The sequence below is a fragment of the Alligator sinensis genome, unplaced genomic scaffold (genome assembly GCF_000455745.1).
Source record: "Alligator sinensis unplaced genomic scaffold, ASM45574v1 scaffold47_1, whole genome shotgun sequence".
NCBI lineage: Eukaryota > Metazoa > Chordata > Crocodylia > Alligatoridae > Alligator > Alligator sinensis.
This window is the reverse complement of record NW_005842629.1, coordinates 302,284-317,732: the sequence shown is the minus strand read 5'-3', so window position 1 is coordinate 317,732 and position 15,449 is coordinate 302,284. Positions and strand designations below refer to the sequence as shown.

At 42.2% G+C, this 15,449-nt stretch overlaps 1 protein-coding gene across 6 annotated transcripts in view; it reads left to right on the top strand.

Annotated features, from left to right (window-relative positions):
* CUNH14orf132 (chromosome unknown C14orf132 homolog) overlaps positions 1–15,449 on the top strand; it is a 169,334-nt gene that overhangs the window by 139,096 nt on the left and 14,789 nt on the right. The window contains exon 1 of one of the 6 annotated variants that reach the window (XM_025215192.1): positions 10,003–10,421. The exons of the other annotated variants lie outside the window; for them this stretch is intronic. Coding sequence (XP_025070977.1) covers positions 10,371–10,421 — 51 coding nt within the window. The 5' untranslated portion in view covers positions 10,003–10,370. Of the gene's footprint in view, positions 1–10,002; positions 10,422–15,449 lie in introns of those variants that run through there. 6 annotated transcript variants of the gene reach the window in all.

Here is a 15,449-nt window from a genome sequence, read left to right as displayed (position 1 = left end):
GCAGGGGGTCGGACTCGATGATCTATTGAGGTCCCTTCCGACCCTAACATCTATGAATCTATGAATCTATGTTTGATTTGTAATAGATGACTTGTTTTTTCCCAGTTAGGGGTAGGACTTTTGTTTGGGGCACCTGTCAAGGGATGGGGCTACCCTTGCAGCCCTTGACAACTCACTGGAAGTTGTTAAGTGGCCCTGCAGCTGAAATAATTGCCTACCTTGATGTAGCTCCATGTGGGCCCACCTACTTTTTTTTTTTGGACTTTTAGACAGTACAGTGAGAACAGCAACAACATAAAGAAAAAAATTCCAAGTAACTGCTCAGCTGCAAAGGATTCAGCTTGTCTTGTAAATGAAATCTTCAGAGAATTTTATCGTTCACAGAAGTGGTAAAAGTTGGTGTCAGATATGTTCCCAAACATTCATCCAAATGCTTCAGGAAGTTGATGAGACTATTCTGAGAGGATCATAGGAAGGTCAAAATGACCATAACTGTTTACTCTCATAATCTTTTTTACAACATGTTCTGGGAACTCAACATATCTTACAATATGACTAGTATCTTTTCATTTATTCTGAGCACAGCATGAGCTTGAGGTTATGTTCTTCATTCTTTGCTTGGCAAAGGTAACATTTCATTTGAATATTTAATTAAGTGGGAGAAATAGCAAAGAGAAAATCAATATGCAGTAGAAGGCAGCAGTGTAAATGAATCTATTAAGCTCAGTCTCTCTGTTATTCTGGTTCCATCCCTGTTCTCCTGCCCTGGAACAAGCAGATAGTAGCTCTTCAAAGGATTAACAGAACAGTTGAAACCAATTAGTTCTTTAATTGTAATGATCTCACCTCAGCAGAAATACCAAGGAGCTAAAGTAAAAGAAGCTGATAGAGAGGAGTAATTCATGTAGGTCTCTCTATTCTCAAATTGCAGCAAGCAAAGTTTAGGTTGGATGGTAGGAAAACCTTTCTCATGAGAAGGGTAGTAAAGCACTGGAACAGGTTACCCAGAGAAGATGTGAAACCTCTATCCTTAGAAGTTTTTAAGGCCTGGGTAGACAAAGCCCTTGTGGCTGGGATGATCTAGTTGGGGATGGTCCTTCTTTGAACAGTGGGTTGCACTAGATGACCTCCTGAAGTCCCTTCCAACCCTAATTTTCTGATTTGTGTGTGGTATCTTTCCCTTGAAATAACCTGAATTTTAATCATTCTCATTCAGCTCACCAGCAGCATAGCTCTTATGAATTATTATATAATTTTTTCTCTCATGGAGTAATTGGACAATATTTATCTCTTTCCCCCCTCCCTCTCATCCGTTCTGAACAAATCACTGGCCTCACATGCATACCTTGCTTGTGCTTTTGCAGGTTTGGTCTAGTTGAGCCAGAACTGTGTAGCAAAGCTACAATAAATTTTCAGTAATTATACAGTGAAGGAAAGGATGATCTCATACCAAAGGATTTAGATCTGTGTTGGGATTTGGATTTCAGATAATGGCAGCCTCAAGCATGTTCTGTTCCAGGGTTCTGGATCAACTCTTTACCGAAAAAAAGAAAGAATTTTTTTGCAAAATTACAAAATTTGTATTCAGATTATTGCTATTACTTCTATTTCTAACGTGCTAAAGCCTTTGCAGACAAATGTCAATACAGGACCTCCTTTTAGGTGCAAAAGAACAAACAAGTGACCCAGGAGAGAAGGAAGTATTGGTACATACCAGTATAAGTTTGCATTTCAAAAAATAGTGTTATAATTAGAGATAACTAGAGATGGTAAAAAAAAATTCTGGTAGTTTTTTCCCCGTGCTAGAATCTACCTTTTTGTCAAAAATAAAAAATTGTCTGCAAAACCGTGTTTTTTACAAAAATGTATTTTTGAAAATAATATTTTAAATTATCCTAATGTGGTCAGAACATCCTAATTCTTTCTTTTCTGAAAAATGAAAAAAAAAAAAAAGAAATATGTCAAAATTCCTTTTGACATAAGTTGTAAAAGTAAAATCCCAAAGTCAGTATTTTAGCTTTATTGAAATGAAGCGTTCAGCCTGATCCAAGTGATAAATAGTAAGAGGACAGATATAAGACACAAGTAGAAGGAACAGAGTTGCAGTCAGGAAGCACCATATCCATAGCTCAATTTTTTTCTTTAACTACTTCTGCATGGATGTAGTTAGGAGGGGAAGGGCAGGGAAAAGTAGAAGGACAGCAAGGGACAGGAGAGAGGGGAAAAACAAGGATGTAAGGGCAGGTAGGATGAGGTGGCAATGCAGGCTGTTTGCTCTGTCCCCTCAGACCACCTCCCTCTCAGTCCTCGAAGGAGAGGAAACATCCAAGCAAACCAGCAGAAGACACCCTGATTATAGCATCTGTTTCCATTGGTTCCTGCTCTAAGCCCTTGAGGCTGCTTTTGTGTCTACTGCTGGTTTCTGTTTCTTTGGTATCTAGATCTGTTTCCCCTGTAGCATTTAGTCTTTACTCCTTAATTTAGTCTTAAGAAAATGTATTGCAACAAATACCTAACCTTTAACCCATCCTTCTTTGTGCAAGCACTTGCAACTTGGAGCGTGTACATGTTACAGCTGTGTTCCTGTTCCACTATAGTTAAGGATGAGCATTGCTTTTTATTTTATCTGCTGGAATATTCCTTTCCAAATAAAAAATGAATGAAGGTACAGCCAGGGGCTGCACCAGTGGGGGCCATCTGCTGCACCATTTGAGTGCCCCCCACACCTCCTCTAGTCCCAGCTCACCAGCTACAGGAGGGAAGAGAAGCCCAGAGGGCTGTAGCCAGAGCAATGAGGGGAGGGGCAGCTGGGTGGGAGCCTGGGGGCTACACATTAACCCCTCATGGGACTCATGTTGAACAGTCCTGATCTACATAAAGGAATTTCAATATTATTTTGGTTTGATTTGTGTAACTATCTGTGTTTGAGTTTGTTCAGTGTTGTGAAGCCACAGGGTGACTGGAAAAAGTGGTATGTAAATAATGACAAATTGATTAATTATAATAGGATTAAGCATTACTAATAAAGGTGGCTTATTAAAGCTTGACTGATCAAAGGAAACCTGGATTGCCCTGTCCTACAACCTTGCTGCTGTTCTCTGTTTTGAGCAGTATCTTGCTTAGGATGTCTGCTTTGATATTATTCTGTAAAAGCTCCAATCAATACATTAGGTATAGATCCATCTTTCAAAGGAGGCTTTTCTTACCACAAGATGTTTTATACAACGTTTGAAAAATATCAGTTCAGTTCTAAAGGCAGATGCTGTCAATTTATATTGGTTTGGTAATGAGACAGCCTTTAGCTGCTTTCTAGAAACTTTTCTATGTCTCTTTCTTTTGTCAACTCAGTGATGAGTACCAAAATCAGGGTGGCTGCCATCTAATTTCACAGTCCGAGCGCAGCGCAAGGTGCTGTTTTTGCAGCAGAGTGTGATAGCCCTCTCCCACACACCCACCCACCTCTGGCTGAGGGGTCCTGGAAGTCCTGCTCCTCCCTGGAAATTGACAGATGGCCCCAAACTGGGGTTTGCTAACATGTCAATTAATGGCTTCCATGGGCTTAATCAGGGAATTAAACCCATGGAAGCCATTAGTTGACACATTAGCACGCAGTTTAGGATGCAGTTAATGGCTTCCATGGGCTTGACCACATGCCAGGAGGGGAGACAGCTCCTCGCACAGCACCACTGAAACCCATGGGTGCCCAGCAAGTGGGTGGGCAGGCAGCGCCAGGCTGGGCATTTGCAATGCAATGCAAAAACTCAAAACAAAATTAAAGGGGTGGGAGGGGTGTCAGATTTTTTTGCAAGCTCCAAGGCTGGCCCTTGAATGGCTCCTGGACTAAACCCATGTCAAGGGCTCAGCTTCCAATTTGCTCCATCTTTCCCCCTCTTCCTTCCCCCATGCTTCAGGATGCCAGGGCTTCCCACCATTTTCCGTTTTGCAGTTCCCTTTTTTTTTCTTTTCTCCCACTTGCTTGCCAATTGCAAGCCTTTTCACAGTCCCCAGACTTTTTTTGTGGGGACCGGGCTTTTTTGCAGTGATGGACCAAATTCATGGTTTCCACGAAAATCACAGAATTGTGAATTTGGTAGGTCCCTACTGATGAGCTTAAAGGTGGCTCCTTGTGGTGTCCCTGTCATGTGGCACAAATGTAGGGCAGGGATAGAAGAGGTTGAAACAGGAGGAACAAAGTGCTATTAACCAGCTAAGGAAGATGAGGAGCTCTGGATAAGTTCTGTTTACCCCAGTCAAGGAGAAGACAGAGATTTTCTGTGTGCCCCCTTGTTCTCTCATTTTAATGCCTTAGTGGTGTCATGATGAAGAACTTACTCTCAGCCTTATGGCAGCAGTGCTGTGTGTTGTTTTAGCAATACCACTTTGAACCTTTGTTTTTATATATAAAACTGTTAAAAGAAACTTGGGAAACAGTTGTTTAGTATGAGAATGAAAAGTTATTTCCCACCTAGTTCCTTCTAGATAATGCTAAGTTTTCCCAGGTATTTGGTCTGTTTACAGTGTGCATGACTGTTAATCTACTGGAAGTCCCTGAGAGACTCATTTACCTCAGTAAACTTTGTATCAGGCCTAATAGAAAATACACAGGACTCGGACGACTTCCTTTTTCAACAGGTCCCCCTGATCTATATGTACCCGTCATGTCCCCCTACCCTTGCAGCAACCTCCTGCCTATTGGTGGTTGGTCCACTCAGACTGGGGCAATTCCCATCCTTTGCTCTAAAGCGTTTAAATATAAATAAAAACAAGTTAGGGAAATGATGAAGAGGAGAAACAAACAGACAGGTGAAGTGACCTGCTTAAGTTGTGGCCCATCCACTGCACAGCTATGTAAATAGAACAACGAGCACCATTCCCGAGTTTTATCCACTAGAGCTCAATGGATCGCCACCTTCACTGCTTCAGAAGTGAGAGGATGGGTCAGTCTTCATGTCTTGGATGTGTCCTATGAGAAGGTTCATAAACATCTTCCCATTTCCTTCAGACTGGGTCTAAAATGTTATTACTGAGGTAGGCTTTGGAATCGGACTGAGATCACCAAATTCATATCACACAGGCCACAAAACAGCCTTCACAATCATTTTCAGTTGACCTGGTTCAGATTCAGACTGTCAGCCTGAAAGTGAGAGTCTGGATAAAGTAGTACCAATTCCCAAAACACCCAGACTGAACAAAAAACCCCACACTTTTATCACCTTTGGTAACTGAGGGTGAAGCCTTTAGGCTAGACAGTATCTTTCCACTGATATGATCCATTTGATCATTTATATTTCCATGGCAACAATTTAGCATCAAGATGAATTTAATTTATTTCTACTTTGATTTCTTTCTATTATAGCCAGTAAATAAACTTATTTCTATACTTAACTGAGATTTACTTCAGTGAATAGCAAGCTACAGAAAGAAATGACCTTCTCTTTTAAATGATATAATACAGAGTTCAATTTTCTCCAGTATTTCTAGTCACAGAGAACATTAAGAAATTGTGACATCATGGTTTCCAATTTCATTTCAAGAGTGAATTGAATCGAATGATGAATGGCATGCAAAGAGCCATTTAGAGCAGAATCAGTGCTTTCTCAGACTACAGAGGTGCCATCTATGTACCAAGGAAGCCCTGTATAAAATGCAACACTTCTTTATTTTTAACTCTCTCAGCTTTATCATTGTATTTGCATCTGCCTGTTCCTATGGGAAGTGTGGTTAAAATATGGTTGGAACTTTGTAGTGGCTCATGCTTTTGCAATCTGAAGACATATAGGTACTCCACATAATGTCAGTGTATTATGCCTTCCTTACTACTTGTCTACCTTTGATCTTATACATTTCCCATTTGGACTGCAGCATTGGTGCTTACTAGAGTGGCAGGCTACAGGCTTGAACTAAGTTTTCTGTTGCTTTCACCTTTTTTTCATATGCAAATGAGCCAAGAAAGTAGAAATAGGCAATTTACCATGTTAGTCTGAAGCTAGGTAGAAGGTAGGGCAGGGTGGCACCTTTATAGACTACCCTGTTCAGAAGGGCGTGAACTGACAAAATAGGTTGTGTTGTGTGAAAGATGCTATGAAATGCATAGCATGCAAAGGCTCACGTCTCTCTGAATGAGTTAGACTCTAGGGTGATACCTTGCCCTGTCATGAAGAAAGTGCTATTATTATTGCAGTAGAACCCAACATTTGCTAGATGTTTTTCAAACAAGTGAGAGAAACACATAGTTGTTTCAAGGAATGAATGATTGATAGATAACCATTTAAAATGTCTTCCTCTACCTCCCTCCCCTCCCCCCCCCCCCTTTTTAAGTGACCTTTGTATTGTATTTGAATTAGGCCCATATATACAGCTCAAAATACATCTCAAGGTAGACATCATTGAGGTAAAAAAGGGCATGTGTTTTCTTTTTTACCTATAGTGAGAGGAGCAGGGAATAATTGTCCTAAGACATGCTTCTGTTGAAGAGTTATAGAAGAGATACGTTTTTGGTGCTGTGTCAATGGCCTGCCAGGATATATCTTTATCTGTCCTAATTCTAACTTCCTTGTATTCTAAATGCTTCATTGTAATGTTGCATACTTGCTAATGAAACATCATAGAGAGGTTTCTAGGTGCCTAACTCAGGTTAGCAGGTATGTCATGCTGCAAGGCTGGGACTTGCAGCATGACATAACTCCTTCCCTACAGAGTTAGGTGCTTAGTTTGTCCTTTTGAGCATGTATGTTTGTTTCCTTTTCTCAAACTACAGCTGCTGGAGGAAGATGAGACGGAAGAGATGCTCTTCTGTATATAAAAGCTTAGGAGCATCTCCTGGGCAAATACTCCAAAAACTAAGTTTGAGGTGATTCAACCCACATCTTTTATTTCCCAGGACAGTGCCCTAACTGTGAACTTACTTCCCAGGATAGCACCCTAACTCCATCCTATCATTTAAAGCTGGGCCACTGGGCAGAGATTATGGGGAGAAAGGGGGGATCCTGCGAGTGAGGGGTACCGGCAGGGCTGGAGGGCTTTGTGTGGGAAATGAGGGGCACTGGCATTGCTGTGGGTTGGGAGTGAGGGGCAACAGCATCTCAGAACTGTTCAACACCAAAAAGCAGTTCAGGGGAGAGGATGTGGCAGCTGCAGCTGGACCTACATCATGGTGAACAAAGGGGAAAGAGGGAGCTCTGGTTTTCTATGATAAAAAAACAAAACAAAATCACATGCCAAATATATCGGTATTTAGAACGTGTCTTATTATAATGACAGAGGCTTCCAAATTGCTTTAAAATTGTAAATACATCAGCAACATTGTGTTCAACTGATATATTAATATATATATATTTATATACATACATACAGTAAAAGCTTTGTTATCCAGCATCCCCGGGAATGGGGGATGCTGGTTAATCAAATATTCCAGTTAATCAAATGTACACCATCGGTCAGTGTGTCAGGGGACAGGGAAGGAGGCCCTACACAGGCTGCTTTGCCCTGGGCCACGGGCCAAAGAAGTGGCAAGAATTCTGCTCACGGCGGTGGCGAAATCCGCAAGTGGTACTTCCAGTTTCGCTTTTGTCGCATCCCTCAGATGCCGATTAATAGAGTTTTATGGCTAATAAAGTGCCGGTTAGCACAGCTTTTGCTGTATGTGTGTATATATATATATATGTTTATATTAGTGGCATTTCACTTTAATTGTGGAAAAACACAGATTTGGGGGGTTTTAATTAGAGACCTTGGGATTGTTTTTTATGAGAGAATTTGCAATTTTATTTTTTTTTTAAATAGAAAACCAGAATCTGTGGTCCCATTTCTATACTTGGGCTGGCAACCTCATTTCCTAGAAGCTGCTGTAAGTGGTATCTCCTTATTTGGACACTACGCTTTGCTGTCAGTCAGGTTTTGTTGCATAGGAAATGTGGCTTGAAAGCAACAATGGTATTTTTCTTTCAAAACACTTGCCTCCTATAACAGAAGCATTTGCGCATTTAATACTGATATTGCTCTTGATCTAGGGACTTGGAAAAGTTTTCATAGAAGGTGACAGTAAATAAAAGATTGTTAAATACACATTACAATGTCATATTCTACACCAGGTCCCTCTTCCCTTTTGAAAAATGTAATGCAAAAATGAAAGGAAAGGAAGAAAATTAAATTAGGACTGAAAATACTGAACAAAGATTAAATACTCTAAGGGGGAAAAACAAATGCATCATCTGTTTTCCTTCTCTCTGTTCTTGTAGAGAATCTGAAACCAGCATATGGAAAATAATAATTGAGAGGAAAAATTGAGGCAGAGATGCACTATTTAGTATCCTTTTCAAGCTGTTCTTTTGAAAATATGCTTGTTTCCCCAATGAGAGGAATAATATTTAAAATTGTTCATAGTATGGAGGCGTTGATTTCATACACCGAATATATACCCACATGGCTGTATTTTATCATTGCCCACAATGGTGCTGATCTGATAGCAGTTGCTAGGCAGACAGCCCAGCTTACTTTATAGTATAACCAAGGCTATCTAAATGCATTAGGCGGATAGTTTGGATATTAAATCTGCATGGAATAGAGACTGGATCTTTTTTTCTTTGTGCAACTAAGCTAAGCTATGGTATCTTATTGGTATAATATAGTTAAACTTCAGCTGGTTAATTTTTATGGGCAGTGCAATTGAAATCTGAATTAGCCTACAAGATTTTATTCCTACCTTGTTCAAACAGCATAGGGTCCATGGAGGAATTATTATGTTTTGAACACTTTCACCTTTTATCCTGTAGTCCAGGGATGTCAAACATACAGCCCAGATTCGGCCCATAGAGCTGTTCTATGTGGCCTGCCAGACTACTGCAGAATCCAGGGCCCACAGGTCCCGGTGGACATGGCGATCCACAGCTGGAGGGCAAGTGAAGGTTAACATAGCCCTAGCCACTCTCCAACTGCTTCTCCTCTCCACACTGCCATAGCCCCAGCTCCCTGGCTGCTGGCCCGTATGCCCCATGCTAGATTAATAGATTCATAGATTGTAGAGCTGCAAGGGACCTCAGAAGATCATTGGTCCAACCCCCTGCAGCAGGCAGGAAAGATGGAGTCAGGTAACCCAAGCAAGGTGACCGTCCAGTCTCCTCTTGAAAATTTCCAGGGCAGGCAATTGCACTACCTCTGGAAGGAGCTTATTTCACAGTCTGGACATCCTGACTGTGAAGAAGTTTTTCCTAATGTTGAGCCGCAAACAGTCTTCAAGGAGTTTGTGACCATAACTCCTAGCTTTTCCCAAAGGTGCCCTGGTGAACAGTTGTTCACCAAGCCCTTGTTGTACACCCCTGATGTAGTGGTAAGCTGCTACCATGTCCCCTCTCCGCTTTCTCTTTTTCAGGCTGAAGAGTCCCAGATCTTTCAGCCTTTCCTTGTATGGCTTGCCGTGCAAGTCTCTGATCATACGGGTAGCCCTTCTCTGGACTCTCTCCTTTCTTCCACGTGGGAATGGACTTCCTTTGTGCTTCAAGGATCATGTCTTCAAGGAACAACCACTCTTCGTGTACTCCTTTCACCTTCAGTGCCTGATCCCACAGTGCGTTCCCTACTAGTGATCTGAGATTGTTGAAATTTGCATTTTTTAAGTCCAATACTTCAAACCTACTATTTAATTTGTCTGCCTTGTGCCAGATAGTGAACATAATGGTTTCACGGTCCCTATCACCCAGGCTGCCCTTTATGTTTAAGTTGGTCACCAGGTCGTCTAGTGGACCACTAGAGCCAGAGCTGGAACTGCCTCTGCAGCATGTAGCCTATGGCACCACCAGCTCTAGTATAGGGCACCCAACAGTGGGTGGATCTGCTGCCATGTGTTCTGGGTCAGAGCAAGAGCTGTTTCTGTGTGGTCTGGGTTGGAGCTGGAGCTGCAGTCACTGCCATCACTTTGGGCTCTGGGTTGGAGCAGGAACTGCCACCACAGCATATTCAAGTGAGAGCTGCCACTGGTGCCCAGCTTCCTCATGTCCCCAGCTGAATCCAGCTTGCAAGGAGCTCTTCAGTCCAGATCTGGCCTGGGGTATAAGATGAGTTTGACATGTCTGCTCGTGTCTGGTGGTTATCAACCTTTTTAGATTAAGGGCCCTCTTCATAACTTTTCTTAATTTGGCATCAGTCCAGTTGAGAACCATAGTTGGGCTGCCTCAGCTCACCTCGGGGCTTTTCAACTGGGAGCTGCTACTGCAACTGCCCCATGTGCCTTGTTCACAGCCAGACCAGGAAGGGCTGCAGCACAAGCACACGCTCCTCCCTGCTTTAGAGTTCTCTAAGCCTAACACAGGCAGGAGTGGCTGCTCTTTCTGCAGTCTTTCCTGGTGCAGCCACAATCATCCTGGAAACAGAAGCATATGGGACAGTTCCACCTACACTGCCTCCAATTCTGGGAGACACTGTACAAGGTTAGAGTAGGAAGGACCTGGCACTCTGGGTTATCAGATAGGTATAACTTGGGTTATCAGATAACCCTGAAGCAGGCAAGAGCACAGGCTCATGCTGCATCCCTTCCCAGCCTGGCTATGCACAAGGCATGCAAGGTAGTTCCATCTAGTCTTGCAGAGTCCCTGCAAGAGACTCACAATGCTCCAGTTTGAGAACCACTGCTCTAGGTCTTCTAAGGTTCACCTGCCACTAGTGGAGTGGCTCTAGGAGCAATTAATGATGCCACCCATCTACCACCAGCTGTCTAAAATTCCTTCAAGCTTTGTCCAAGAGTGCCACACCTACATTGTACTGTTTTCTGTATAGCCATGTTTTTAAAAATCAGTCTTGCCAGTAATGAATTTTAGCTAGTCATTTAAATAATCTCAGCTGAGATGCATACTTCTACCTCCAGCTTTGCAAATCAGATCCAAACACCCACCTACTATGCCCAATAATACAGAGATAATGTCAATATCCCATCAGGCTGGTAGTTCTGAGAGGTGAAAAAAAAATCAAAAGCTTTGATTCAGTATCTAGTGAAATCCATGCTAAGACTTGCATAAACTTTAGTGGGATCAGGCTCTGACTAACTGGGTAAGGTTCTTTTAACGGTTCTTCCAAGAATGTGCTGTGTATCTCCACATGAGACTACTATCTACTGTCCCGCTATATCATTACCTTGATTTTAAGGAACATGAAACTTACCCACGGTTATAAAATCTACATTGCACTTTCTACTGATAGACAAATAGGCTTTTTGTTTGTACATTATGTCAGTGGAAGCTTTTTGTCTATCCCATGTAGTTACCACTGCTCACCAAATTGTGGAGCGTTGCCATTTGTCTGAGATGAAGTGCGTTCCCAGGGGCATTGTGCCATAAGTTGTGTTACTTTTCACAGATAAAATAACATTGGAAGGGAGAAAAATAGGACTTACTGTGCTGGATCCAACCCAAGGTCCATCTAGGCAAGAAGCCTGTGCTTGGGAGTGGCTAGCACCAGAAATAGCAGAGGAAGGTATAGGAAATCCCACAGCAGGTGGATGTGAAACAATCTGTATCAGAAAGTCTCATTTACATCGCATATAGTTAGTTAACTGCTACATTCAACTGTAAAGCTTGAGGCTTTATATTCCTTCCAAAACAGGAACAACTCTGGGTTTCTTATTATATGAATGGATAGTTTTATTTGAAATCCTGCTACACTCTTGCCCTCATTGGCATCCTGTAACACTGAGTTCTACAGCGTAACAACTGCTGTGTGAGAGAATTTTCTTCTATCATTTTTAATTATTTCCACCTCTCTGTTTCATTACATATCTAGTGCTAGCTCTTGTCTTGAAATCTCTTCCATTATTCTCTTCTCTCTTTTGAGCGCTCATTGTTTACCTAGGCATTTCTCACATCCCACATAATTGATTTACTTTTTGCCTTTAGTTGTGTCCCTTTTTGTTCAGTGAGATGCATGACTGAAATATGCAGGGGTGTAGGTTTTAGCCGTGTTGGTCTAAGGACATAGCTGACATATGCACATTTTTAAAACCTCTACAAATTTAAGGGACACTTGTGCCATCTTCAAGATTTTATTTCCTTTACTTTTTCACTTCAGAACCAGTGTCTATATTTTATTCAAATCTTTTCTAAAAATCAGCGTCTCTGTTTTCCCAGTGGAATGTTGAGTATCATCCTGTTGTAGTTGCTGTGACTTAGGGCCTGATCCTATTTACCCTTCATGTAGCATCTGCACAGCCATGTGACTGCTATTATCAGCACTTGTGCACAATTTGGGTTTTAGCATAGCTATGTTCACTTTGCATGGCCCTATATGCTCAATCAGTTAAACCAGTGGTGCTCAACCTATGGCCCACAGAGCCGTGTCACCTGGCCTGTGGGATTCCCCACAGGTCTTGAAATTTGGTGGCAGAGTAGTTGTGGCAGCATTTAATTGCTCCCAGAGCCACAGCACTGCCATTGCTCCTCTTCCACCAAATTTCCAGACCTGTGGGCAGTCCCACTGTCAAGGTGACATGGCTTCAGGCACCAGATTTCTCTGGTGTCATGGGGTCACTCTGCAACTGGATCCTGGATGCTTATGGACCAGCCCTGCACCACACATCTGGGCTCAGGGCCAGATGGACTGAGCACCATTGGGCTACAGCTACACTGTGGCTGTTCAGTTGCCAGGGGGAATAGAATTGCCCATGCATGCACATAACACTGGGCAGAATCCAAAACTGTAGTCTCAAAAAAAAATACTGGAGTCAGGGAAGGAAGCTCTTCTGCCTTTTTAGCCCAGTAGTTGAGTGCTTAGAACACTTACCAAGGGACTAGGAGACCCACCTTCTACCCTTTCAGCCAGAGGGGGCTTGAAGCAGTGTCTTCTACCTCAGTAGACTGCTCTAACCAAGAGGCTACAGGTTCAGCATTGCTCAGAACACCTTGCAGCCCTCCCTTTGAAGCTGGTTCACTGGGATGCCAAGAAGGGAAGATACGTGGGGTCAAAAAGATGAGAACAAGCCAGAGGTAGGGGCTAAGTACACACAGTCAAAAAGCCCAGGGCTGAATTGACTCAGTCTTTGCAGGTTCATCTAAACTGCAGAGATTGAACTGATAAGCAGATGAACACTCATTCACTTTTGATTCAGGAAATGCAGCCATATGCCTGCAGTAGCTCTAGCCAGAAGCCGGGGAGGATGGAGCAGCGGGGGACAGGGGACTCTACAGTGTTGCTCATTGCTTCCTCTTCCTGCTTCTAGGTGCCTCTGTGGTGTGTAATCCACAGTCACAGCCAGCACTAAATAAGCCAGCAGGGCAGCTCCGTACTCCGGGGAAGATGAATTTAACCTTCCCTTCCCTGGCCCCAGACCCCACCCAGGTTTTGTCTGCAGTGACAGTGAGACCAGTGAGGCAGCCCTCACTGCTCCAGCTAGGGAGTGGAGGGGCAGGGCCAGCCCTGCTCTCTGGAGCAGACAGCACAGCACAGCATAGCCCAGGGCTGCAAAGCATGCTGGGATACTGGGGGACTGCGATTTAACTTGAACCAGGAAGGGGTCAGGAACAGAAGTTTCATAAACCTGTTTGACCCAAATCAGTTAAGTCTGACAAAACATTCAACCAGGTTTATCTTAAACCAGTTTCAAAATGGCTGACACTGGTTTATGTGCACTGTACTTCTGTTCTGTTACAGGTTTAAATCAGTTTCTGATTAATTAAACTGGTTTTTGTGTAACTTCTTTCCCTAACCTTAGACACCGCCTGTGGACGCCTAGGGGTCTGTGGACCACAGGTTGAAAATTACTGTCCTAAACAATAACTCAGCCTAGCTTTGTTTGCTAAATGCCTTTCAGAAAATGCCCAGGCTCAGGTTCTGGCATGCTTCAAGAACAAGGGAATTTTAGACCTAAGGAACAACTGCTGAAAATGACCTCCCATGCAAAGGGACTTGGTGCACTGGTGCACTGCCCACAAAAGCAGAATATGAAATTCACCACCTTTTATAATGGAAAAGAATTGCCTTTCATCATTCAAATTGGGTTGGAAACTTTTTAATAGTGTGACTGACATTTACATTTCTCTTCCTTTCTAAGAACTTATTCTTTTCCACTTTGGGGTGCTGTTAGCATTAGACACAAGGAAATGCTTGGTGAAGTGATCTCTTGAAAGCTAAGATAAGGACGTGTTCTGTATTCAAGTATGTGGCAGGTATTTTATTGACAGTAGGGTTCCCCATTCCCCCCAACACTTATTTTCAGACCTAGCAGGAGAATTAAAAATGCATCACATTGAACTGCAGTTGATGGAGGGGGATAATTAGCTTGAATAGAGTGGATTTCTCTGTGGAGATGATAAAGATTATTTGAGGAAGGAATTGAGCAGCAAGGAGGCAGATGTAATCTTGCAGAAGAAAATCAGTGACTGTTCTGCCATTGGGGAGGTTGGAATGTTACCTATTCAGATCTAACAACAACAACAACAAAAGAAAGAAAGAAGTTAAATCCATTTATATTCCAGTTCTCTGCATCATTCTCTAAAACTGATTTTAACAGAATAGCCTTCCAAAAAGGATCCAACTACAGAGGTATTTTCTCCAGTGCCACTGGCTGTATACAGTCCTGCAGAATGCAAGATTCTGTCAAATGCCCTATTTCAAGTAAAACTGTGAGAAGCTGTGGAAAGGACAGTGTCAGATTTTATCTGGCCCCCGCACATGTATATCAGAAGAGGAAGGTCAACAAAAATAACAAGAAGCTCCTTTCCAATATGCAGAGGATAGAGAGTTGAATGTTGCTATTTGAATAGAATAAGCAGAAGTATGGGGATGCAAAGGGAGCTTAATGACAGGTTAAAAATAACTGATAAAGTCTTGGTGTGTTCCCCACCCCCATCAATGGCAAATCTCTTTAATTCTGAGTTTCAATAGAAAGAGACTTCTCTTCTACTGTAAGTATGTTTAAAAGTAAATAAAATGTCTTGCTTAGACATGTTCATATGAGGGCATTAAGGAAAAATCATTCAAATTAAAGGTAAGAGTTTAAAATGGAGAAATTAAACTTCACTAAACCCCTGGGTGGACAACTGTCATTTAAAATTAAATTTGGTTTAATTGAATTACATGGGAGGTAAGTTTAATTCAGTTAATTGTGACTGAGTCTGTTACACGGGGCTTTAATACAATTTGACTAATCAACTTGACAAATTAATTTTGAATATTCTGAGTATTGCAATGCCAGCTAAATTGCAAGTATGTAAGGATGGGCTTTGTATGTTTGGACACTGGAACTGGGCCTACAGATGTTGTTGTCAGACAAGCAATCACAATAACTTCCATACTTTTATTAGAGAGAAAACCCTCTGTTAGTGACATGCGCTGTGTGCAAGCATACGTGCGCATGAAAGAGGTTGAGGGTGAGAAAAACAATGACTCTGTGGTTATCATTTTGCTGTGGATATCTGCTTTGTTTAAAAACTATTGAAAAGCTTAATGTCTTAAAAAGAATAAAATTGTAA